This window comes from Babylonia areolata, chromosome 6, assembly GCF_041734735.1.
Source record: "Babylonia areolata isolate BAREFJ2019XMU chromosome 6, ASM4173473v1, whole genome shotgun sequence".
Taxonomy (NCBI): domain Eukaryota; kingdom Metazoa; phylum Mollusca; class Gastropoda; order Neogastropoda; family Buccinidae; genus Babylonia; species Babylonia areolata.
In genome coordinates this window covers 8811113-8838372 of record NC_134881.1, presented here as the reverse complement: position 1 = coordinate 8838372, position 27260 = coordinate 8811113, and the positions used below count along the sequence as shown (strand labels likewise).

Here is a 27260-nt window from a genome sequence, read left to right as displayed (position 1 = left end):
TTCGTTTTCTCCGCATAGGCGGGTAGCAGTTTGCACAGGACAGGAATCAGACCCCTGCCGGAGTCTGCGCTAGTGGGTCACGGTTAAGTATGTGTAATTAAAAGACAGTTTGATGGTCAAGCTTGTGAAAGTGTCATTTTATAATTTGAAAATTCATCCCAACTAAGATTACTGCAGTGGTCAGCAGATCCATAACCATCATGACTAAAATAATAAAAATAATAGTAATAATAACAATGACAATAATAATAATAATAATAATAACAATAATAATAATATTGCACCTTCCCATGTCAAACATGCTCAATTCCACTGCACAATGTAAAGACAGAAGTGAAAAAGCTAGCCTGTAAACATCAAAACGACAACGCACATGCATAACCCTGTACAGACACCCATCCAAACACTCAGACACTAATTCATATATATACACACATTAACACACCACACAACACTCTTCAACACATATTGCACGTCACAACACCAAATACATGATGCATATCTCCTATCACAACACTTCAACACCAGTACAGAACACAATACTTCAACAGAATATACAACTCACCTCATACCGGTGTCTGTGGCGTTCATCAACACTGTCTTTGTTGTGGTACAGCTTTCCTGAAATTCAGGTAGCGGTACATCATTATCAACACTTGCATTGCTGTTTGCTACATCCTGAATCAAGACAAAACCTACATAATGACTATGAATAATACAAGGATTGGCACTGCTAATTACGTTGTCATCATCCATTTTAATCAGCAAGGGTTTTTTCTGCCCCATCTTCCCCACTGATGGAGTCTCCCGTCGGACCGACGGATGAGTAGGCAGGCAGGCTTATCTGTCGGTGTGTGTCCTCATATGGGTGTTGAAGGGCTAGCTCGTCGTTCCAACATTAGCCTGGTTGCCTGACCAGCACAGGTGACTTTTTTTTTTAGTGAAGATGAGTTGTGCAGTCCCTTCCCCACTCTCTCGCCTACCGACGCTCACAGTTCCACAGGTGCAGATACTGCCACGTGTAGGACAGCCTCGGCAGGTGCAGGTTTTTTCTTCGGAGTTCCGTCTCCTAAGAGGACTTCCAGCCAAGGATAAGAGCTCCCCCTGCCCTTTGGTCATCCTCTTCCGCCTTCACAGCCGTTGGGAAAGGTTTCCTCCTCCGCCTGGTCTGTTGTTGGGAGCCTTCACATACCTGGCAGGTAGTACTGGGTTACATGGTACCAGTAGCAAGTGCTATGCCCCTGACCTGACCTGACCATCTTCCCCACCTTCATGGTTAACTCACTCAGTACGGCCAGTCCTCTCTTCTCCTCTACACAGACACCTCGGATGTCCGGTGGGTGTCTGAATGACCCAACATTTAGCTTCCGTCGTCAGAATTGTGGTATTCTTTGTCAACATTCACCTCTTCAGTATAAGAGCCTTCCGCTTGCAATATTTTGATGACGGTAATTGGGGTGAAACGCTGTTAATGTCGTCTCTTTCGCCGTTCGTATGGAGAGAGTTAAAGATGCCATCAATGGAGTTTACCCTTTGTCCCTTAAAATTACCCAAACAGTAAGAAGATAAAAAGATGCGAAAGGAAGGGAGACAAATGAAAAAGAAATGCAGCCAGTGATGATGACAAATGCTCCACTGGAATCATTTGCAAAAAAAAAAAAACCTTCACAGAAACCAGCAAAGTTTTTCTGCTGAGCCTACCACTCTGTTCATCCCCATACACATTTCTAATTCTTCTCCAAAGTAGACTTGTCAAAATTAAAAAAATATATACTTAAAAAGAGATGAGGTATCAACCAATGTAAAGACTTTCAAAAATTGTTAACATCAATCACTTTGAACAATGGTTTTGGTCCAAGCATTACATTAACATCTCATTCATCACAGAGTGTCTTCCCTCTTTATCAGCAACTTTCTTTTACAAATATATAATCAAACTTTCCCCATGAATCAAACAACCAGGTTTTCCACAAGAAGTATGTGAAGTGTGCTTACCCATGTTTCAACTTATCTTTAAGAACAGTACAGCAATATTTGGGATTTTCTTTGAATCTCTTCATCCACGTGAACAACCAATTCATCCTGAATCATCAGCACTTAAAATCTCACCATATTAACTCACTCAGTACGGCCAGTCCTCTCTTCTCCTCTACACAGACCCCTCGGATGTCCAGTGGGTGTCTGAATGACCCAACCTTTAGCTTCCGTCGTCAGAATTGTGGTATTCTTTGTCAACATTCACCTCTTCAGTATAAGAGCCTTCCGCTTGCAATATTTTGATGGTGGTAATTGGGGTGAAATGCTGTTAACGTTGTCTCTTACGCCGTTCGTATGGAGAGAGTTAAAGTAATGAGTATACTGAAAGACTGGGTTTTATTTTATCTGTACTAGAAACATGATATTTATTCATATGCATCATTCAACATTTATACTTTCAAAATCTTCCATTTTTCACACATTTCATGGGAACATACATTAAAGCATCAGCTCTAACAAACACATATTTCCAAACATATTATCAACAACAACAAAAATTCTACAAATTACATTGTTTCCTCAACTTCATGTCATCAGACCTTCTACCGTGCACAGGGCTGTTTTGTTCAGTTCACACTCATCCCCTGAAAAACTTACGCAGCAACGATTTGTCCGTCTTGAATATGGTCTTTCGTTTTCCCAGTCGCATGGTTCCTCCCATCTGTCCTGGATTGTGCTCTGGCATCTCAATCACCTGATGGGGGAAGCCACATAAATAAATGACACTTCACACATCTTTCGTTGATATGCGATACGAGGATTTCACATAAACAGCCAAGAAAACTTATGGGGGAAGCCACATAAATAAATGACACTTCACACATCTTTCATTGATATGCGATACAAGGATTTCACATAAACAGCCAAGAAAACTTATGGGGGAAGCCACATAAATAAATGACACTTCACACATCTTTCATTGATATGCGATACAAGGATTTCACATAAACAGCCAAGAAAACTTATGGGGGAAGCCACATAAATAAATGACACTTCACACATCTTTCATTGATATGCGATACAAGGATTTCACATAAACAGCCAAGAAAACTTATGGGGGAAGCCACATAAATAAATGACACTTCACACATCTTTCGTTGATATGCGATACGAGGATTTCACATAAACAGCCAAGAAAACTTACTCGTAAAGGACAAAGCTTTAGCTAATTATTCACATTTCATGTTTGCATATGTCCAACAGTTAATTTCCGTACCTGTATGTAGATAATAAACCAGTCTTCAAATCTGTAACAGGTCTTTCTCTGGGGGTTTTTGTTTGTTTGTTTGTTTTTTGGTGGGTTTTTGTTGTCGTTGTTGTTTTAACCCTTTCTTGCCAAAAAACCCCCTGTGATCTGCAAACAGATCTTTGGTTCATACTTGAATTAGTCTTTTGTGTGTGCGTTGTTTTTTTTCTTCTGTTGTTGCCATGCTTTCTTATTTTAAAATGTGTTTGTTTTGAGTTGCAATGAATCGGGGTTGTTGTTTCCACACCCAACTGAAAACAACAAATAAATGAATAAATAAAATGGTTTCAGAATGTGAATTGCTAGACTGTTTTTTTAACTTGTGGTTCAATACTTTGATGGAATACCTCTTTGAAAGAAAACAACTTTCAGCAAAAGAAGAAAAACACACAACACACACACACACACACACACTATATATATATATATATATATATATATATATATATATATATATATATACACACACACATATATATATACACACACATACAGAGAGAGAGAGGAGGGGAGAGAGATAGGGAGAGGGAGGGATGAACGAACGAACGAACAAAATTTTATTTTACGAGGGTAAAGGAGTAAGCACAAAGTACTTGTTTACATCCAGCCCTCTGGGCATAAATGATAATTGGAAAAAAAGAAGAAGAAAAAAAGAAGAAGAAAAAAAAAGCGAGAGTCAATTCACAACACCAACGTCAAAATTGCATAAGCATGTGCAAACATAAACATAGAACTTATGTACAATACAATATCGCGATAGATGAATAACAACGAGGACAAAAGGGTAGGGGCATGGTGGAGAGCGGAAGGAAGAATGGACAAGGGGAAGAGTAAAGAAGGTAGGGGAGGCTGACAACAGACAGATATAGTGACAGTGACAGTGGAGACAGACATAGAGAGAGACTGACAGGGGAGGAGAGAGGCGTATATATATTGACAATCTATACATGTTTTTTGTTTATAATTGATATGTGTAACATAATCACATGTTTTTCAATAAATGTGCACGATATATGTTTTTAAAGTTAGGGATGCTTTTTACAGTGTTTACATTGAGGCAGGATAATAATTCATTCCATAAACAGCCCCCTGAATAAGACAGACTAGATTTAAAAAGATTGATCCTTGGAAGTGGTACCATAACTTTATGAAGATGACGATGAGTGTTGGTTACAAATTTATTCTTCAGTGAGGGGGGAGCAAATCCAGACATGATTTTGAACATAAATAGACCTCTGTTAAATAGAAATTTTGTTTTCAGTGGGAGGATATCGAGAGCTTTATAATCAGATAGTCAATGATGAAGATTTTAACAGAATCAATTTTACAGCTCTTCTATGCAGACTGAATAGAGGTTTTATAATACTATAAAGAGAGATAGGGAGAGGGAGGGAGAGAGAGGGAGAGAGAATAAATGTACAACTCACAACATGATGCTTGGAAGCGCTGTCGAACTCTACAGAGTTGGCATCGCCGTGGCCGAGAACATTGCGAGCAAACTCTATGACAGCACACTGCATGCCAAGGCACACACCTGTCACCGTTCACATCACCTTTCACTTTCAAGGTGTCAGTGCATGCAGACTGATCTATACAACCTGCACCACATCTGCTTTGAAAAAAAAAAAAAAAAAAAAAAAAACCCAGGCCCCACCCTCTACATACACACAGATATGAATATATTCAAACACACACTCGCCAACTATGCATTTCAATGCATGCGTATTAGAATAGATTACCGTTTATTTCTTTGTTCCTTTTGTTTTTTGTTGTGTCTATTAATCCTTCGGGATTTTATGACAATAACTGAAGTCAAGTCAAGTCAAGTCACACACACACACACACACACACACACACAATTCATTGACATCATACATCACAAAGAACACTGGTTCTTTTTTCATGAACTTCTGATGATCTCTAGTAAACATACCATTTTTCCAGCATGTATTTTTTTTCTCTGTTCAGTAATTATCAGCATTGTTTCCTGCAGGGAATTTTCAAATCTGAAGTTACAAAACTAGAAGCTGGATCAGAAACAGCAGGTAAAACTTCTAGCCTGAACGTTTCAACACACTAAATTTGTTTTTCCACAGACTACGTGTTTTACTTTCTTTTTATCTTTTTTTTTTTTTTTTTTTTTTTTTTTAATCAAGCAGTTGTTTGAACAAGTAGTGGCAACAACAGTAACAGAAAAAAAGAGTGTCAGTAACAGTGACAAAAGTAGCAGTGGTAACAGTAACAACATTTGTTGAAGCCATAAATGCAGATGAGATCAGTAATTGTGTTACAACTATGTCACACTCACAACATATCCATCCATCTGATGTGTTCAAAGTAAACCTCAGTAATATGTGGTTGCTTCAAATGCACTAAAACTTAGATTTAACACTGAACCCAAAGACCAAAAAAATGTTGTTACACATTCAATAAATTTTCTAAAGTATGCACACTATTCCGAAAACGTTTTTTTTTTAAGTTCTTCTATAAAATGGAAATATTTATGCCCCCCCCCCCCCCCCCCCCAAAAAAAAAAAAAAAATCATAGGATTGTTCAATGAATAAAAACAAACATTCAGAACAACTTTCTTTTTCAAGTTCTCACAAACAACTGAATGATTGTGGAGGAGGGGAAAATCATGCTTGCATTTAATAAGATAAGAATAAGAATAACTTTATTGTCTCCAACTGGAGAAATTTGGTCAGGTGCATTATCACAACATAGACAAGTAAACAACATGGGGAACATAAATGTAAAAGTCAACAACAGCTTTTACGAATATTACGAAGACACAAATGTAAAAAAAAAATATCACATACACCGTTTCATACATACATCCACATACTGCAGGTAATAACTGGTATTCTTAACGTAAAAACAGAGAGAATTAAGAAACATTATTTTGAATATAATTATAAGCATAGCCTACTATATTGCACATTGATTATAATAGACAGATAAGATAAGAATAGAGATAAATTGTGGAAAACCACAACCAGATAATCAGCACACACCCGCACCCACCCACCCCACACACACGGTTTACTTGATTAAACAAGAGTAATAAACATATATTCTCAAATAAAAGCATTTCACATATTCGCTTTTAAAACATTGCAATTAATTATTACATCGTAATTATTAACAGAAATATATTTAGAATACACTCCAGTAAAATATGGCCTTCTTACATATGAAAAATAACTCGGTTACCAAAAATTGGCAGTCATTCAAACAGAACAGCTCAACAGAAAAAGCAGACAAAATATTACCTAAATAAGGAACTTTCTTCTTGCGGGCCCACTGAGCAGCAAGAATTTTTCCTTCTATACCACGGGTACCAAAGCCTCCAGGCACAAGTATACCACTGCAAAGACAGAAGAGAGAAAAAAACAATACAGTTCAGAGATAAATACAGTGTGTAGCACTGATACACACTTCAACATGAACATAGAGGTAACGCGTAACGTGATTGCCTAGAGGTAACATGTCTGACTAGGAAGCGAGATAATCTGAGTGCGCTGGTTCGAATCACAGCTCAGCCGCCGATATTTTCTTCCCCTCCACTAGACCTTGAGTGGTGGTCTGGACACTAGTTATTCGGATGAGATGATAAACCGAGGTCCCGTGTGCAGCATGCACTTAGAGCACGTAAAAGAACCCACGGCAACAAAAGGGTTGTTCCTGGCAAAATTCTGTAGAAAAATCCACTTCTATATATATAACAAATAAACCTGCACGCAGGAAAAATTACAAAAAAAAAAAGGGTGGCACTGTAGTGTAGCGACACATTCTCCTTGGGGAGAGCAGCCCGAATTTCACACAGAGAAATCTGTTGTGACAGAAAAAGAAATACAATAAAATACAAATGAAGATTACAATAACCAGGGTGTAGCACTGATAAACATGAACAGTCAAATGACGACACTGGACTGCTTCAAGTCTAGACTCACCACCTGCCTGTGACACAACAGAGCAGACTCACGCCCCCTCCCCACCACCCACTACCCTCCAACACCTCTGTTTAGGTCCCCCCCCCCCACACCCCACCAGCCAGCAAGTCCACCCACCCCCACTTTTCTTCCCCCCCCCCCCCCCCCCCACTGGTAAGTAGTGTCGTAGAAGGCTAGGGCTGTACCGGTTGGGTGTATTCCCAGGGACCGCTACGGTAGCTGGACTGGCCTAGCTGGAGATGCGAACACACCAGTGGACTGCACCCCATCTCCCCTATCAGCTAACAGAACATCCCTCGGTAGCCCAGCTAAATTGCACCCAACAACAACCTTCCACAACAAGACAATGTTCATCAGCACACTGATGTTGGTCGTTAAGTGGAAGAAGAAGGAGAAGACTATGATAACCAGCACGTTTCACTGATACACACATGAATATGAACAGACAAATGAAGGTTATCACTATGATAACCAGGGTATAGCACTGATAAACACACTGTCATGAACAGACAGATGAAAAGTATGATAACTAGGAAGTAACATCATGTTGCACTGATACACACATGAACAAAAAGAAGACTACAATAACCAGCGTGTTGCACTGATACACACATTAACACGAACAGACAAATGAAGACTAAATCAACCAGGATGTTGCACTGATACACACATGAACAAAAACAAGACTACAATAACCAGCGTGTTGCACTGATACACACATTAACACGAACACACAGAAAAAGACTACGATAATCATGGTGTTGCACTGACACGCACATGAACTTGAACAGACAGAAAAAGACTACGATAATCATGAACATGAACTTGAACAGACAGAAAAAGACTACGATAATCATGAACATGAACTTGAACAGACAGAACACTACAATAACCATGGTGTTGTACTTACTTGGCTCCAACCAGCTCCTTCCAGGCTTCGTGGTATTTCTGAGGGTCGTCATGGACACGCTCAGGTTCTAGGTCAGCTGCCTCTATGTACTGGATACACACACACAGCACACACATACACACACACACACACACACACACACACAACACACACAGCACACACACACACAACACACACACACACACAACATACATACACACACACACACATACACAACACACATACACACACACAACACACACACAACACACACACACATACAACACACACACACACATACACACACACAACACACACACACAACACACACACACACACACACACACAACACACACACACACAACACACAAACACACACATACACACAACACGCACACACCAACACACACACACACACACACATATCAATAAATGAACAGGGAACAGTTTCATTTTCAATTACAAGGTGTCAAAGCGTGCAGAGTTATCCATAAACGCTATACAACATCTACTTTAGCAAAAGAAAGAAATTAAAAATGAGCTGATGCCTGACCTTCACATACATGTGGAGTGATGGCCAAGAGGTAACGCGTCCGCCTAGGAAGTGACAGAATCTGAGCATGCTGGTTCGAATCACGGCTCAGCTGCCAATACTTTCTCTCCCTCCACTAGACTTTGAGTGGTGATCTGGGCGCTAGTCATTCGGATGAGACGATAAACCAAGGTCCCATGTGCAGCATGCACTTAGCGCACGTAAAAGAACCCACGGCAACAAAAGGGTTGTTCGTGGCAAAATTCTGTAGAAAAATCCACTTCAATAAGAAAAGCAAATAAAACTGCACGCAGGAAAAAAACCACAAAAAAAAGGGTGGTGCTGTAGTGTAGCGATGCACTCTCCCTGGGGAGAGCAGCCCAAATTTCACACAGAGAAATCTGCTGTGATAAAAGAAATACAAATGCAAACACACTGGTCAGGCTTGACAGCCTACTCTAGGTTTGTGTAAAACATTAACATCAAATGACATAAAATTATTAAACAAAATAAACAAATAACTTAATACACTGAAATACGATAAAGTGAAAGACACACTGAAGACAAATGGTTCAAATACAACAAGAACAAACACGGACCACGCTAAGCGAACACTCACAAACCCACACACGCACATTTACACAAGCTCCAGGTAAAAACAAGAACAAAAAAAGTCATCAACCAAAAAGTTTGAAAGAAATATCAGTTGCAATCAGCTTTGAAAGAAATATCAGTTGCAATCAGCTTTGAAAGAAATATCAGTTCCAATCAGCTTTGAAAGAAATATCAGTTGCAATCAGCAGATAAAAATTAAAAAAATTCTTACACAAAGGTAAATGTTACCATCACATTTTCGCTATTTTCACAGGCATCAATCTGTTGTGAAAGAAGGTGATTACTGTTTATATCATCCAGAAATTATAAAAGCTAGTTACATTGGTGAGTTAGACAATCATGAGCATCATCGCCTTCTGTGTCTGATTAAGTCAAATCGTCTACCACTTGATGGAATCCCTCGTTTTGGTAATCGTTTGTCAGATCCGATTTGTAAGTATTGTAATTTGAATAGTATTGAAGATCTTGTACATTTTCTTTCTGTTTGCCCCAAATATGCAACACTTCGTAAAAGATATATACCACTTTATTACCACCGTTTTCCATCATCTTTTAAAGTTCAGTTGCTATGTAGAAACCAGAGTGGGAAGTTAGCCTTCAAGGTTGCTATGTACATTTGTGGATCTTTGAAACTCAGATGCAACATTTGATGTTTGATGTCTGTATGCTCACCTTGTGCTACTTCTCCCATGTAGAATTTCACTTCTCCTGTCCATATGAGCCAGATGGCCTGAAATGACTGCATCAAAATTATGCTACAAATGTATTCACAAATCAACCCCTTCCTATCTCTGTGGCTGCCTTCACCTCTACACTCCATCTCACTCACTACGATCAGCTTCGGATCCACTCCACTTACGCATACCCAGAATCAAATTCAGGACTGTTGGCCGCCGTTCTTTCTCTGTCGCTGGACCTTGCAACTGGAATGAACTTCCTCTTTCGCTTCGTCAAGTCTCCACACTCAGCTCTTTCAAGTCTGGCCTTAAAACCCACCTCTTACCAAAATAGCCTCCCTTCCCTGCCTCTTCCTTGTCTTTAGTTTCTCCAGTTTTAGAGTTATGCGTGTGTGAGAATGACTGGTGCGAAAGCGCTTAGATTTGTCTATGCATAAGATTCAGCGCTATATAAGTACCATTATTATTATTATTAATTACTGTTATTGCTATTATTGTTATTGTTACCATCACAATGCTACGCTTTCAGCCGCTCACTTTGAGATCCAGTCTGTGGTTGACAGCCAGGGCGGCGTGCTGTAAAGCCTTGATGACAGAGGCGTAGGCGTCTTCCAACTTGGTGTACTTGCCCACCAGAGCTATCGTCACTTCCTTCAGCAGTCGGTCATACCTGCCCACGCCCATCGTGTTAATCACTGGTCTTCGTCTGTCATCAAAGCTATTCATTTAAGCTTACTTTCTTTATTGAAAAAAAAGAAAAATCTACTTCTCTTTTTTTTTTCCTTTTTCTTTTTTTCTCTTTTCTTTCTTTAATCAGACAGATTGTACCTGCCCACGCTTGTGTTAATCTTTGTCTACCATCGAAGTTCTTCAATTACTCCTCTTTTACTTTTTCTTTTTTTTTTTAAGTATATCACTCTTTTTTCTTTCCACCATGAAGGCTGCCATACTCCATTTTCTGGGGGATGCATGCCGGATATGTTTTCGTTTCCACAACCCACCGAACACGGACATGGATAACGGGATCTCTAATGTGCCTACTGCATCATCTCCATGCGTATACACACGAAGGGGGTTTCAGACAGGCAGGTCAGCGCATCCGTTGACCTCGGAGATCAGAAAAATCTCCACCCATTACCCACCAGCCGCTATGACAGGGATTCAAACCCGGGCCCCTCATATTGAAAAGTCCAACGACGGACGCAATAGCCGAGTGGTTAAAGCGTTGGACTGTCAATCTGAGGGTTCCGGGTTTGAATCACGGTGACGGCGCCTGGTGGGTGAAGGGTGGAGATTTTTCCGATCTCCCAGGTCAACATATGTGCAGACCTGCAAGTGCCTGAACCCCCTTTGTGTGTATATGCAAGCAGAAGATCAAATACGCACATTAAAGATCCTGTAATCCATGTCAGCGTTCGGTGGGTTATGGAAACAAGAACATACCCAGCATGCACACCCCCGAAAACGGAGTATGGCTGCCTACATGGCGGGGTAAAAACGGTCATACACATACGAGTGAACGTGGGAGTTACAGCCCACGAACGAAGAAGAAGAAGAAAAGTCCAACAATTTAACCACTCAGCTGTTGCACCTGTCATCCTGACCTGTCACTTCAATGTTATCTCAGTGAGGGAACAGCTCTTCTCAGATGAACACACTTGTCAGGAGCAGTTAAGGGGTTAAACCATCAACCACCACCCTTTAACTCACTCAGTACGGCCAGTCCTCTCTTCTCCTCTACACAGACCCCTCGGATGTCCAGTGGATGCCTCAATGACCCAACCTTTAGCTTCCGTCATCAGAATTGTGGTAGTCTTTGTCAGCATTCACCTCTTCAGTATAAGAGCCTTCCGCTTGCAATATTTTGATGGTGGTAATTGGGGTGAAATGCTGTTAACATCGTCTCTTTCGCCGTTCGTATGGAGAGAGTTAATTTACACTCACAAAAAAAAAAACCCAACCCAATCCATTCCCTGGATGTAGATCTAAGCAAGACTACCTGTCCGCCAGTTCTTTCCATCGCATCATCTGCCGTCGAGGGTGAGGGGACGGGACGTCCAGGTGAAGACGGTTGATGAAGAAGTCCGTGGCTCCCTGAGATTCCAGCAGCAGCGGTACTCGGTAGATGGAGGTCACATCGTGCACACAGTACACCTACAACGAATGAAACGCACAGTTACCAAAGCTAGATCCTCCTCATCCAGTGTAAACGCAGGGGGCAAAAGTGGGTTTAATTTAAAATGAAATAAAAAAATATCTGTTAAAAAATAAACAATTAATCACAGTTTACACAAATGAACACTTTGGGTCACGACCCTTATAAACATTGTAATTCAGTGCACTCAGAGCCCTTTAAAATACAGTCTTGAACAAGGAAACATATGGGAAAACCCAAGTCATGTTTAAGTGCTCTCTCTCTCTCTCTCTGTCTATGTGTGTGTCTCTGTCTGTCTGTCTGTCTGTCCATCTGTCCGTCTGTCTGTCTGTCTGTCTGTCTCTCTCTCTCTCTCTCTCACATCATACTTCAAAATATATCTGAACAAATTACAGGATTCCCAGGTCTGTGCTAGCCCGGGAAGCCAAAAAAAGAACTATATAAAGACCTGAGAAGACCATTCTATCATTGTTAGTTAAAGAACCTCCACAACTACTGCTATCTCATCTCAAGTTGAATATCACAGCCAGTTATCCACTGAATAAGCAAAAAACACACTCACTAGTCACTAGAAAACAAAGTCTTCTAAGATCCATGCCCAAAATCCCAACCTTTTACACAGTGCGGTTATGGAACTACAATAACAAGCATCCACAAATGTTTACGTAAAAATTAGGTGTTTTGGTAACTGCTCAGTGAGTGCAAAGCCTTAAACAAAAACATATCCTCTGATTATGGTGGTTGTTTTTTATTTGATAAGGTCTTGCAATAGTTCCACTTCCATTTAGATTCCTTCCCTTGTGTGTGTGTGTGTGTGTGTGTGTGTGTGTGTGTGTGTGTGTGCATGTGTGTGTGTGAGGTGGGGGGGATTATCTGTTTTCAGGATCCTTGTGAATCCATTTCATGTCAATGTTTCAAATTTAAATTTTCAAATCAAAGACTTTTGGAAAAACACATTCTGTTTTCATATCTTTAACAAGGAAAATAGGGTTCATCCTTCAACCCTAAATTAAAACACACACACACACACACACACACACACACTCACACACACACACACACACTCACACACACACACACACTCACACACACACACACACAAACACACACTCACGCACACACACACTCACACAAACACACACTCACACACACACACACACGCACACACACACACACACACACACACACACACACACACACACACACACACACTCACACACATACACACACACACACACACACACACACACACACACACACAAATCCTTTAACTCTGCTTCTTTTGGTCATTTAGTTTCCCATGAAAACGACATAAAGCTGAAAAAATATCTCATGAACAGATTCTTCTTCTTTTTCTTCTTCTGCGTTCGTGGGCTGCAACTCCCACGTTCACTCGCATGTATACGAGTGGGCTTTTACGTGCATGACCGTTTTTACCCCGCCATGTAGGCAGCCATACTCTGCTTTCGGGGGTGTGCATGCTGGGTATGTTCTTGTTTCCATAACCCACTGAAAGCTGACATGGATTACAGGATCTTTAACATGCGCATTTGATCTTCTGCATGCATTTACACATGAAGGGGGTTCAGGCACTAGCAGGTCTGCACATATGTTGACCTGGGAGATCGTAAAAATCTCCACCCTTTACCCACCAGGCGCCGTCACCGTGATTCTAACCTGGGACCCTCAGACTGAAAGTCCAACGCTTTAACCACTCGGCTATTGCGCCCGTCATGAACAGATTCAAAAACACAAGACCACGACTGAACATGTGGGAGAAAGCCAAGAACTGAATGTTTGTCATTGCTTTTTGTTTTTTTTTAATTTTGTTTTGTAGACAGACATACCTGGTCTGGGGCAACATGGCAGAAGAGGGAGATCTTGTTTTTCACTTCATCCTCCATCGGTGTTACACTTCGACAAATGATCTGTGAAAAGAACAGCAGGACAGTTACAGGTTGCGGAGGTGGTGGTTTAGCTGTATGTAATGGCACAGTAACCAGAATCATCATGCTCAAAGAAGAAATATATTTCTATTAATAATTACGATGTAATAATTAATTGCAATGTTTTAAAAGTGAATATATGAAATGCTTTTATTTGAGAACATATGTTTATTACTCCTGTTTAATCAAGTAATCCACGTGTGGGGGGTGGGTGGGGGGTGGGTGGGTGCGGGTGTGTGCTGATTATCTGGTTGTGGTTTTCTGCAATTTATCTTTATTCTTATCTTATCTATTATAATCAGTGTGCAATATAGTAGGCTATGCTTATAATTATATTCAAAATAATGTTTCTTAATTCTTTCTGTTTTTACATTAAGAATACTAGTTATTACCTGCAGTGTGTGGATGTATGTATGAAACCGTGTATGTGATATTTTTTACATTTGTGTCTTCATAATATTCGTAAATGCTGTTGTTGACTTTTACAGTTATGGTCCCCATGTTTTTTACTTATCTATGTTGTGATAATGCACCTGACCAAATTTCTCCAGTTGGAGATAATAAAGTTATTCTTATTCTTATTATGTATTGTTTGAAGTCCTCTGTATTCTTCAAAAAAATATACCGAAGTGCATGCATCCAAAGACACAAATGCATACATGTTTTTACATACCAGCACGCACGCACACACACACACACACACACGTGCGCGCGCACGCGCAACATACATACACACACACACACACACATATACCTACAAATACACACTAAACATGTGCAGTTAGTTACACACACACACATAACGAAAACACACAATCACAGACACACACACACACACACACACACACACACACACACACACACACACACACACACACACACACACACACACACACTGCACGTTCTGGAAAACCTTACTATATCAGGTGACAGTCCCAATCCTCGAAGTTCACGCACACTGGCTTGTGTGGGCTTGGTTTTCTGCTCTCCTGTTGTTTTGGGCTGGGGGGGAAAAAAAGAGGAGGAAAAAGCAAGAATATCAAATCTATTAGCACACTGCATTTAACAGTTCAAAAACAAAGTACAAAAATATCATCAGCAATTCAAGCACACACACACACAAAAAAAACCGGTAATTACCACAATGTCCAAGACTGTCCAAAAGTGCGAAACAACAATGAACTATTAAATATCCAAAAGGTCAAGAGAAAAAACAAGAATAACCAAATTGACTACCACAATTACACAAAACGGTCCAAAAAGACAACTCAGGAATTTAACTCAATTAAGCCTTCATAATGACATAACACTGAAAGTTACAGACACATTGGATTAAATAGTCACAGGTGAAATAACCTTTTTTTTTGTTTTTTTTTAATTTTTTTTTTTACTAATTACCATAATTACTGGGGTGCTTTTTTTTTGCTTTTTTTGGGGGGGGGGGAGGGGGGGGTTGCAGGGTTTTTTCTGTTTTTTTTTTTACACTTCTTTCGCAGCGATACCAATGGCAACATCAATTCTTCTTCTTGCTGCTTTGTCCATTCACTACAAGGCAAAATCAGTGGGCATAACAAAATGTCTATCTGTTTCCACACAGCAATAGCAAAATCAATGGGCATAGGAAAATGTCTATCTGTTTCCACACGGCAAAATCAATGGGTATAATAAAATGTCTATCTGTTTCCACACAGCAAAATCAGTGGGCATAACAAAATGTCTATCTGTTTCCACACGGCAAAATCAATGGGTATAATAAAATGTCTATCTGTTTCCACTCGGCAAAATCAGTGGGCATAACAAAATGTCTGTTTCCAAACGGCAAAATCAGTGGGCATAACAAAATGTCTATCTGTTTCCGCATGGCAAAATCAATGGGTATAATAAAATGTCTCTCTGTTTCCACACGGCAAAATCAATGAGCATAACAAAATGTCAATGTTTCCACATGCAAAATCAGCACACCAGCAGCCAACATATAAATTCTTTCTTTGTCTGATTTCTTTCTTTCATTTTCTTTCTTATTTCTTTAAATCAAGTGTGTTGTTGAGATACAGAAAATATGTGGCAGTTCTTTCTACAGAATCTGCGAAAAAGCGTCTGATTAACTCACTCCGGACGAAGTGCACCTACTGAGGCCCTACAGTTTACAGCCGTTTTAGACGAATGAGCACGATCGGGGCTTTAGACAGTTTTGAATTTTTGTAGTGGCACCTATTTTGTACAATGACGTTATAAGCTAAGAATATCTTAACTGACCTTTCCACTCTCCACTGCGACCAATAAACGCAGAATGTGTTGCTGTGCTCACGAGCAGGAGAGTTATTTTCGCAGTGACTGGTTCATACTGAACAGTGCATGCCAACAACGGTGTCTCTCAATCAAAAAGTATTGTTAGCGTTGGGTTTTTTTCACAAATCGTTGCTAGATTTTCTTGTTTTTGTCATTGTTTTTGTTGATAAAGTTGATTTTTTTGTTGTTGAGACAAACAGGTCTGGTGAATGATGTCCTTTTGGTTTCCCCTCATTAATTCACATCAGAACACCATTTGGAAACATATCTCATGGAGAACAGAGTGAGAGAAAATCAACAGTACACAAGACAAAAACATTATCAAACAGTGTAACATTTCCTGGAAACAGTGCATTTAAAAAATAAATAAGTTCTTAAAAAAAGATTTTCTCAAACCAAAAATTTCAACCCATTCAAAAATATAGTTAAACAGTGTCCCATTTCCAGAAAATGTCACAATGCATTAAAAAAATTTTTTTTCTCAAACTAACAATTTCAATCAAACTATGAAAAAATCTGAAATATGCAAAGCAATGCTCGACATCATTCTTGTAAAGATTGTGTTAACCTCCTCCAGTGACAAATATTTGATAATCTGCACTCAGTACATCAGCTGTACTTGATTCTGTTCCACTGTAACTATCATTGCTGGTACATAGGAAACTTTATAATCACTCTGCAGCAGACAACATAATATTTCACACAATATTAACATAACCATTCAAAATGCCACCAAAACTCAAAGTAAACAAACAGCAGTTTCAATATTTGGAAATGAATCTTGCCATGCTCATCATCACAACCTTATTTACCGATAATTATCATAATACTGAGTAAAATCTCAATCAGCTCTTTACAATAAATGAGGATATAAGAAAATTACAATGAATGAAGATATATGAAAATCATTTCCCAAAGGGTTCATCTTTGCTTTGCTTATAATGTCATTAAATATGAAAAGAAGACTTGGAAGTGGTTCAGCTTAAGCTTCCTATTTCTTTTCATAATCTAAAGCAATATGTTTCCACAAATGATTTTTTTCTTTCTAACTCGTTCTACACCACAGCTACAGGCCTACTAAACTCCCCAGAACCACCACTGCAGTAAAAAGTAGATTCGTTCACTGAAACAGCAAAAATTGATGGAGAACTGTTGATTTAACTGGTTAGGTTGATTTAATCGATAGGAAAAACAAATTAAAAAAACCTGCACGCAGGAAAAAAAAAAAAAAAAAAGGGTGGCGCTGTAGTATAGCGACGCACTCTCCCTGGGGAGAGCAGCCTGAATTTCACACAGAGAAATCTGTTGTGATAAAAAGAAATACAAATACAAATAGTGAAATACAAATAAACAAAGCTTTGTTTTCATGCTTCCAGAATCCATAAACGGCTCAGTTTAGAACACCAACTGTACAAAGCAAGAATAAACAAAATTAGAATAGTATACTGGTTCAAGAATACTCGTACAAGGTCAGCAGGGGAAGTAATCATGGTACGAGTTAACTCGTACCTGGGGTAGAATGAGTTAAACATACTTCTGTGCTGTGATAACTAAATCTTCACCTGTGGGATCAAGCTGACATGGACACAGATGATGTTTTCCCGTTTGACGCGGAACTGAAACTGTCTGAAGGCTTCCACAAATGGCATTCCCTCAATGTCGCCAATCACACCACCCAGCTGTGTAGCATCAAATAATAAAGACAATTACAGTTTAGCAACACTATATACCATACAACACATTATTGTTCACAACCACCCAGCTGTGTAGCATCAAATAATAAAGACAATTACAGTTTAGCAACACTCTATACCATACAACGCATTATTGTTCACAACCACCCAGCTGTAGCAGCATCAAATAATAAAGACAATTACAGTTTAGCAACACTCTATACCATGCAACACATTATTGTTCACAACCACCCAGCTGTGTAGCAACAAATAATAAAGACAATTACAGTTTAGCAACACTCTATACCATACAACGCATTATTGTTCACAACCACCCAGCTGTGTAGCAACAAATAATAAAGACAATTACAGTTTAGCAACACTCTATACCATACAACGCATTATTGTTCACAACCACCCAGCTGTAGCAGCATCAAATAATAAAGACAATTACAGTTTAACAACACTCTATACCAATTACCATACAACACATTATTGTTCACAACCACCCAGCTGTACCAGCATCAAATAATAAAGATAATTACAGTTTAGCAACACTCTATACCATGCAACACATTATTGTTCACAACCACCCAACTGTAATGTAACAGCATCTTCTTCTTCTTCTTCTGCGTTCGTGGGCTGCAACTCCAACATTCACTCGTGTGCACACGAGTGGGCTTTTACATGTATGACCGTTTTTACCCCACCATGTAGGCAGCCATACTCCGTTTTCGGGGGTGTGCATGCTGGGTATGTTCTTGTTTCCATAACCCACCGAACGCTGACATGGATTACAGGATCTTTAACATGCATATTTGATCTTCTGCTTGGATATACACACGAAGGGGGTTCAGGCACTAGCAGGTCTGCACATATGTTGACCTGGGAGATCGTAAAAATCTCCACCCTTTACCCACCAGGCACTGTCACCGTGATTCAAACCCAGGACCCTCAGATTGACAGTCCAACGCTTTAACCACTTGGCTATTGCGCCCGTCATAACAGCATCAAATAATAAAGATAATTATAGTTTAGCAACACTCTATACCATGCAACACATTATTGTTCACAACCACCCACCTGTAACAGCATCAAATAATAAAGACAATTACAGTTTAACAACACTGTATACCAATTACCATGCAACACATTACTGATTTTACAGGTAATAACCTTTGTTATTACTGTCCTTGCGACAGTATGGCTGTGACAGTATCAGGAAACTGTTCTTGCAGAGACCCACATTGGCACAGCACATCACTGGCAGATAGATTCTGACTATGTCTTAGGTGCACCTCAACATTGGTACTACTTCGGATGAACTCAGGCATGGTTATGTATGGGGAACTCGGAATGAGTGGTATGGGATTAATGCCACTGCAGCAAAAAAATCAATCAGTCAATCAGTTTCAGTTTCAGTAGCTCAAGGAGGCGTCACTGCGTTCGGACAAATCCATATACGCTACACCACATCTACCAAGCAGATGCCTGAACATCAGCGTAACCCAAAGCGCTTAGTCAGGCCTTGACAAAAAAAAAAGGAAATAAATAATAGATAAATACATAAAAAAAAACTACTACTACTGATAATAATATGTATAATGCGCAAAAACTTGATGAAGTCAACTATAAGCGTACAAAAATAAATAAATAAATAAATAAATAAAATAAATAATAATAATAATAAATAAATAAATAAATTTTTAAAAAACAAATAAATAAAATTAAATAAAATAAAATATAAAATAAAAACATAATTTTTTTTTTTTAATAACTAAATAAAATAATAATAATAATAATAATAAAAATCAATCAATCAATCAATCAAACAATCTATCAATAGATAAATTTTTTTAAATTAAAAAATGTGTGTATTACCTCTATGATGCAAACGTCAGGGACCGCTTCGTCCCCATCCACAGGGATGTAAGCAACCCGGGTCACCCACTCTTGTATTGCATCCGTAATGTGAGGAACCACTGCACACACACATACACACACACACACACACACACTCAAACACACACAAGCATGTGCCAACACACACACACACACACGCACACACACACACACACAAGCATGTGCCAACACACACACACACATACATACATACACACACACACATAAACACAAGCACATACACACACACACACACACACACATACACACATACACACACACACACACAAGCATGTGCCAACGTACACACACACACACACACACACACACACACGCACACACACACACACACACACACACATGTGCCAACACACACACACACACGCACGCACATAAATACAAGCACATACACACACACAAACACACACATACACACACACACAATTACACAAGCACACACACACACACACACATGGAAAGAGAGCAAACATAATCCACTGTGATCATTTTCATTATCAACTCATTTCCAAGAGTCATTTCAGTCAGCTCAAATAAAAATTACAATACTAATGAAACACAGTTCAGAGCTCCATACGCTTCAATGTTGGAATGACACAAATCAAGAAATGAAAGTCCAACTCTAAGGTAAAAGTTTTTTTTTCTGAAATATTATACCAATATACCAAAGGCTTCAAACTTTATATCAGAATCAAAATCTCTTTTTTTTATCACAGTAAGAGAAAATTAAGTGTGGTGAAATCTGTGATAACATACAGATTACAAGCAGAGTTGTGATAATTTTGCATACAACAGTTTAACAAAATCATACACAGCAGAGTCATACTCACTGGAAAGCAAACCAGATAAAAAATATCACCTCTCCACTATTCAAAACACACACACACACACACACATGCACATCAGTGTGACCAGTGTTGTTAGATAATGTCTGAACACTTCTTTTCCCTAAAAGGGACTAACCTTGAACATATTATAAATATTCTTCTTATACGATTATATAATACCCCCTTCAGACAGGGGGCCTAATCTGAATAAAATATTCGCATTCGCATTTGCATTCGACTGACCTTGAACTGTTTTGCCCAGATAGTCCCCATGCCGCTCCCTGTTGATGACTTGCTGGTAGATTTTGCCAGTGGTGATGTTGTTGTCACGGTGAAGGGTCACGTCCAAAAAGCGCTCGTAATTGCCAAGGTCAAGGTCCACCTCACCCCCATCATCAAGAACAAACACCTCGCCTGCAAACACAGTCAGCGCTCATAACTGCCAAGGTCAAGGTCCACCTAACCCCCATCGTCAAGGACAAACACCTCGCCTGCAAACACAGTCAGTGCTTTCACTGAAAAAAGCCACACACATTCCTAAGTCATTAAAAATAAAACCCAAACTGACTGCTGTGGGAATGTAAGTATATAACTATAAAACATAATCTTTACTTTAGTACCTAGATGTCAGGTTGTACAAGAATATTCTCCATATGATGAGTGTAGTTATTTTTGTTGCATTTGATTTATGAAATTTTATATCTAAAAAAAAGTTATTTTTAAAACATCAATATTACAAAGTTAAACAATTTCTTTCTTTCTTTTCTTTGAAAATCCATTTTCACTGAGTCATCTCAAAAATACAAGATCTTACGAAACACATTTTGCATTATCAAAAGACCCTCAAAATGCAATAGATCCTTATTTCTCTGGGTGATGACCAGCCCATGCTGATGATGCTCGCAACCAAAAACAATCCAAACAAAAAAGTTTACACTGCACACAGAATCTGCGAAGTGCATCCTCTGTAATGTTACTTTACCACTCACCATGTTCATATGGGGAAAAGGTCCCAGCATCGATATTAATGTAGGGGTCAATCTTAATGGAGGTCACTCGGATCCGACATGAACGCAGGATTGTTCCGATGCTACTGGCAATAACTCCTTTGCCCACACCGCTGATTACCCCCCCTGTCACCAGGATGTACTTCATGACTCTTGTTGTCTTTCAATCAGATGCCTGAAAAAACAAAACATGATTGTGCTTTTACCTGACTTCCACATAGTAATAAAGAATACAATATGACCACAATAAAACTCCTTTTTTTTCTTTTTTTTCAATATCTGGAACCAAAAGTTGTGAAACTGCCTTTAATAAAGTAGACCATAGGCATAATTAATCTCTATCACACACACACACACACACACACACGTATAGCACTGCAATTGTGAACATCATTACTACCAACTTTGTTACAACATGGATTCAGTCACTTAAGTACACACTGATTGAAGTGAAACTATATGTATACATAAGAGAAGACAGAGAGAGAGAGAGAGATCTTAAGAACATTGTTTTTATACACATTATTGTCTAGCTAACTACACAGGGCTATTTAACTTTATCAGGACTTACAAACTTTTTTTTCTTTAGTTTTAAGAAAAATAAGAAAAACAGTTTATTCTTTTAATTCAACTGTGTTAAACACAAAACTGTCACTGCTGAAATACTGGAAACAAAATACCAAAAAAAAAGCAAAACTTCATGCATGACACATTATCTTAACCATTCACCTGATTAAGCTCTTTTCGGCAAATAAGATTAGGCTGTGCTAAGGGCTTCAGCCCCTCCACTCATCACCCCAAGATAACAAAAAAATATTTTTTAAAAGGATCAAAATACTTCAACATTAAATCAAAGCCACACACACACACATATTAAAAGGTCATAATAGGCAAATAAGACTGAAGAATGGACAGCTACTGCCCACCCCGGTGTTTACAATCTCACTACTTAATCACCAGAGCAAAAAAGCAATTAATCATATTTAGACAGCAGAAATGAAAAATGAATTGTCATGACATGCTGGTGGGAAAAAAAGAAAGTGAAAAAGGGAAGGCAGGAACAAAGAGAAGTGTGAATTTCTAGCACAGAATTTCAAGAAGGCAGGGATGCTATTTATAGCTGAACTGAGAAGACCCATGGCATACCATGGGGCAGGACATATAAAGTAGGCCATGATAAAACAACGAATACATAAAGCAGGTCAAGCAGTTAAAAATCACACTCTGCAGATACTTATTCTAGATTGATATAAGAGACTAGAGAGGCCAGTGTCAACACATTCCCCTCTGTCCCTGTTATCTTTAAATTTAAAAAAAACGTTATCAGCCCAGTTATATAATTTCTAAAATAAGCTGATCGTAAGAATGGAATTTTCCTTTGACTTTCAGTGCCCTATGGCCCAGTTGTTCAGCAATAAAATCACACTGTAAGTGAAATTCACTATGACCTACTCTCTTTCATTTTGCTAATGTCTGTATCTGGACATAAAAAACAACTGGTCTACCTTTAAGACAAAAAGCATGACTGCAGATTCCTTCTGTTTTAAAATGGGAAACACCACTTCAAACATGTGATTAAACAAACATAGCTGACAGCAACTTGAGCAATGATTACGTTTTGATTTTATAAGTTTGAATGGTGGCCATGTGGACTGAGCACCTAACTGAATCTGTGTCATGCATGGACAGGAAATTTGACCAGATCCCATTTATCAAACCTTGGAAGTGGATGCAATTTTTTCACGGTACTTAAAAGAACCCATGACAAAACGATTGAGCTGCCACTGGCAGAATAATGTGCATGGTATTATAGACAGGAAAAACAAACGGGTGATAAACGACTTTAGCAACACTCTCCCCTAGTCCAGCAGGCAGAATGTAAGTTTGTAACACGGAAAAAAAAATTGTCATAAAATTTATTTAAACACTACAACAATATCACATTCACACACACACACTCACACACACAAATCTAACTCAACAACACAAACCTATCAAAATAAAAATCATGATCCTCTGTTCTTTCCTCTCAACATCCCCTCCTTTAATTTCTCCCCTCTTTTGAATCTCATTCCGCTTCTCTCAGAAAGTTTATCCACTGGCACAATCACATTACACATGGAAACAGAACCTCTCTCTCTCTCTCTCTCTCTCTCTCTCTCTCACACACACACACACACACAGATGGAGACAGAAAGACAGACCTGACAGATTGAGAGAGAGAGAGAGAGACAGACAGACAGACAGACAGACAGACTGGCAGACAGACAGTGGGAGAAAGAGAGAGGTGTGAAAACATACGAGAGGCAGCCAGACAAACACAGAAACAGGCTGACTGAACAATCGACGTTCCTGAAAGTCAAAAGCCAAAATAAAAAATCCCAGCATTGTACGCTTTGATCATACACAATTACATGGAATTACACTTCCCAAACTTCTGTAGACTTACGTCTTAAAATGATGCCGCCAAGCAGTCCCATAAAATTAAAACCGCTGCAATCGTATCACAGATACGCTCCACCTTTGTTTTCTGACCACGCGCGGACTGAATTTCTTAATGGCTAGTGGCAGTGATCTCCCTTCGGTAAGCTTAATGATACATTTTGCAGTCCTGCGAAGCATTCGCTCAATTTTTGTATAGTTGCTGATTCAATTTTCAAATCTTCGACGTTACACTGTTTCCATAATTAATTACAAGTGACTCGAGGAAGCTATTAACAAGTCATGGACACATATAGCACCAACAAAAAAGCGCGCGCGAACTCACCTCCACACTGACATTCAGACTACCGGTTAACAGGCCAGTCTCTACCCTGTCCAGAGTAAGCCCATGTATTACATAAAAGTGGCCTAGTCCAAACATACCCACGTAGAATCTTGCCAAGGCCAGAATATTTCCCTGTATAAACTAACTTAGGTTACATCATACCCGGGGTATACGGTCTGGCCAATGCCTATTTAGATCCTCTTATTCTACCTGGAACCATCAAAGACTGGAACAATCTCCAACAAGGAACAGTGGGGGAGGCCGAGGCCACAACACTTGACACATTCGTGTCAAGGGTCTCCAAAGCATCAGACTTTCTTAATGATGTTTGTACGGTTATAGTTTTGAGCCAGTATTTGAATGTCCAATTATTCTGGGCGTGGAATTACCATATTTTGTCCTTCATGCTCAAATAAGAGTGAAAGGATAAACTTGAGTAAAACTTGAAGAATTTTGTAGGTAATGTAAGATGAGAATGTAAGGAAAGATTAAAAAGAAAGAAAGAAAACCGAAGGAGCCGGGAGAAGAACTGATCGAGAAAGAACAAGATGGTATTCAGTTGAGGACAGACTCGGAGGTCTCCTGTAAAACCTAAAAGAGCAAGAAAAAGAAACAAAGAAAAACAAGGTACATCAGTGTCACTCAGTCACAGGAGCGCGTGCAGTGGAAACTCTCTCTCTCTCTCTCTCTCTCTCTCTCTCTCTCTCTCTGTGTGTGTGTGTGTGTGTGTGTGTGTGTGTGTGTGTGTGTGTGTCAACTTGATGTCAGTGTACGCACTGACTCACTGAAGGCACACACACACACACACACACACACACACACACACCTGGCACACACACCAGGAAATCATCAGTGGTTTAACCGGGTAACTCACTGATAATAATTGTTCTAATTCACAGCCGGACACTGTGGGACAACAATAAAAACTGAAACAGGCATGACTGCATGCATGAATACTCAGCGGAAGACGGAACTGATGCTCATATATATATATATATATATATATATATATATATATATATATATACCGTGACACACACACACACACACACACACACACACATATATATATATATATATATATATATATATATATATATATATATATATATATATATATATATATATATATATATATATATAGTTCTCGATCCGAAAACGATTCCAATAGATAAAATAAATAAATTAAATAAAGGGTAAATGGACAAAATTGACTCATCCAATTTTTGGACCAATAACCCCTTAATTGATACTGACTTCAAACCAAAAAAAATAACAATAAATAAATTTAAAAAGAAAAAAAAATGGTTCGGCTGGGGGTCGAACCCAGGACCTCTCGCGTGTGAGGCGAGCGTGATAACCACTACACTACCGAACCGTTGCTCTGATGTGGCTGACTATTATTTACTTATAAAGAGAATTCACAGTGGTGCGGGATGAAACCGAAACTAACTTACATCACGCATCACGAATTTAACCCACAATATTGTTTGATGTTGAAACGATAATCAATTCAACATAAGTCATGATGTTAGAGCAGAACAGAAAAAGAAACAAAAAGGAAAAAAAAAGACACATTCATAAAATCATTTTTACTGACGTCTGCGGATGTGTGTGTGTGTGTGTGCAGTATATGGGAATTAGAGTGTGTGTAAGCGTTACTATCAGACTCTGGAAACACGGGCAGCATGTACGCAGTCATCAAGAAGGCAACCGGTCCAATCGCACCCCTGAAGTCCAAGGCAGGAGAGAACATCACTGATCAACGAAAGCAGATGGAGAGATGGGTAGAGCACTACCTATTTCACGCAAAACGTTGTGTCAGAAGCAACCCTGAGCGCTATTCAAGAGCTGTCTGTCATGGAGGAACTGGATGCAGAGCCATCTGAAGAAGAGCTGAGCAGGGCCATAGACTGTTTGACAGATGGAAAGGCCCCAGGAGAGGACGGGATACCCCCTGAGGTCATCAAATGCGGCCGGAAAGCAACATTGCTTCAGGATCTGCATGAACAACTCTGCATGTGCTGGAGCCGGGGAGGGCTCTGCCCCACAGGACATGCGAGACGCAAAGATCGTGACCCTGTACAATAACAAGGGTGACTGCAGTGACTGTAACAGCAACTGGGCATCTCTCTACTCAGCATTGTCGGCAAAGCCTTTGCAATAGTCATCCTGACAAGGTTGAAAGTTCTGGCAGCACACATATACCCAGAGTCGCAGTGTGGGTTTTGCGCAGGCAGATCTATCACCGACATGATATTCTCTGTCAGACAGCTGCAGGAGAAATGCCGTGAGCAAAATCAACCACTCTACCTTGCCTTCATTGACCTGACAAAGGCCTTTGATCTAGTGAGTAGGATCGGACTTTTCACACTTCTGAGGAAGATAGGCTGTCCCCCGAAATTACTAGTAGGCCATTGTCGAATCCAAGTCCTTTCGTAAGGACATTTACAGCACAGTGTGCTACAATGGAGCAGTGTCAGACCCGTTCCAAATAAGCAGTGGTCTCAAGCAGGGTTGCATGTTAGCCTCAACACTTTTTGGCATATTTTTCTCCATGCTTCTCTCACTGATATGCGTTCACAAACAACGAAGATGGGGTTTACCAGTATTCAAGATCTGATGGAAAGCTCTTCAACCAGGCCAGACTCAGAGCCAAGACCAATGTCAGGCATGTCACCAGCAGAGAGGCTCTCTTCGCAGATGAAGCTGCACTGGTGACACAC

The 27260-nt window shown here is 39.5% G+C and overlaps 1 protein-coding gene and 1 non-coding gene across 2 annotated transcripts in view; both read right to left on the bottom strand.

Annotated features, from left to right (window-relative positions):
- LOC143283273 (CTP synthase 1-like) overlaps positions 1–24308 on the bottom strand; it is a 29339-nt gene extending 5031 nt beyond the window's left edge. The window contains exons 1-14 of the mRNA XM_076589456.1: positions 24217–24308; positions 21750–21942; positions 21004–21174; positions 19895–19995; positions 17903–18019; positions 14970–15053; positions 13953–14033; positions 11950–12104; positions 10488–10620; positions 8148–8236; positions 6557–6651; positions 4711–4817; positions 2635–2731; positions 566–621 (exon numbers count right to left, since the gene is read on the bottom strand). Coding sequence (XP_076445571.1) covers positions 566–621; positions 2635–2731; positions 4711–4817; positions 6557–6651; positions 8148–8236; positions 10488–10620; positions 11950–12104; positions 13953–14033; positions 14970–15053; positions 17903–18019; positions 19895–19995; positions 21004–21174; positions 21750–21915 — 1452 coding nt within the window. The 5' untranslated portion in view covers positions 21916–21942; positions 24217–24308. The remainder of the gene's footprint in view (positions 1–565; positions 622–2634; positions 2732–4710; positions 4818–6556; positions 6652–8147; positions 8237–10487; positions 10621–11949; positions 12105–13952; positions 14034–14969; positions 15054–17902; positions 18020–19894; positions 19996–21003; positions 21175–21749; positions 21943–24216) is intronic.
- A 1531-nt stretch (positions 24309–25839) lies between these two features.
- On the bottom strand, positions 25840–25912 carry Trnav-cac (transfer RNA valine (anticodon CAC)). The gene has a single exon. It is a non-coding gene; the product is annotated as a tRNA-Val (tRNA).
- Positions 25913–27260: the final 1348 nt, after the last annotated feature.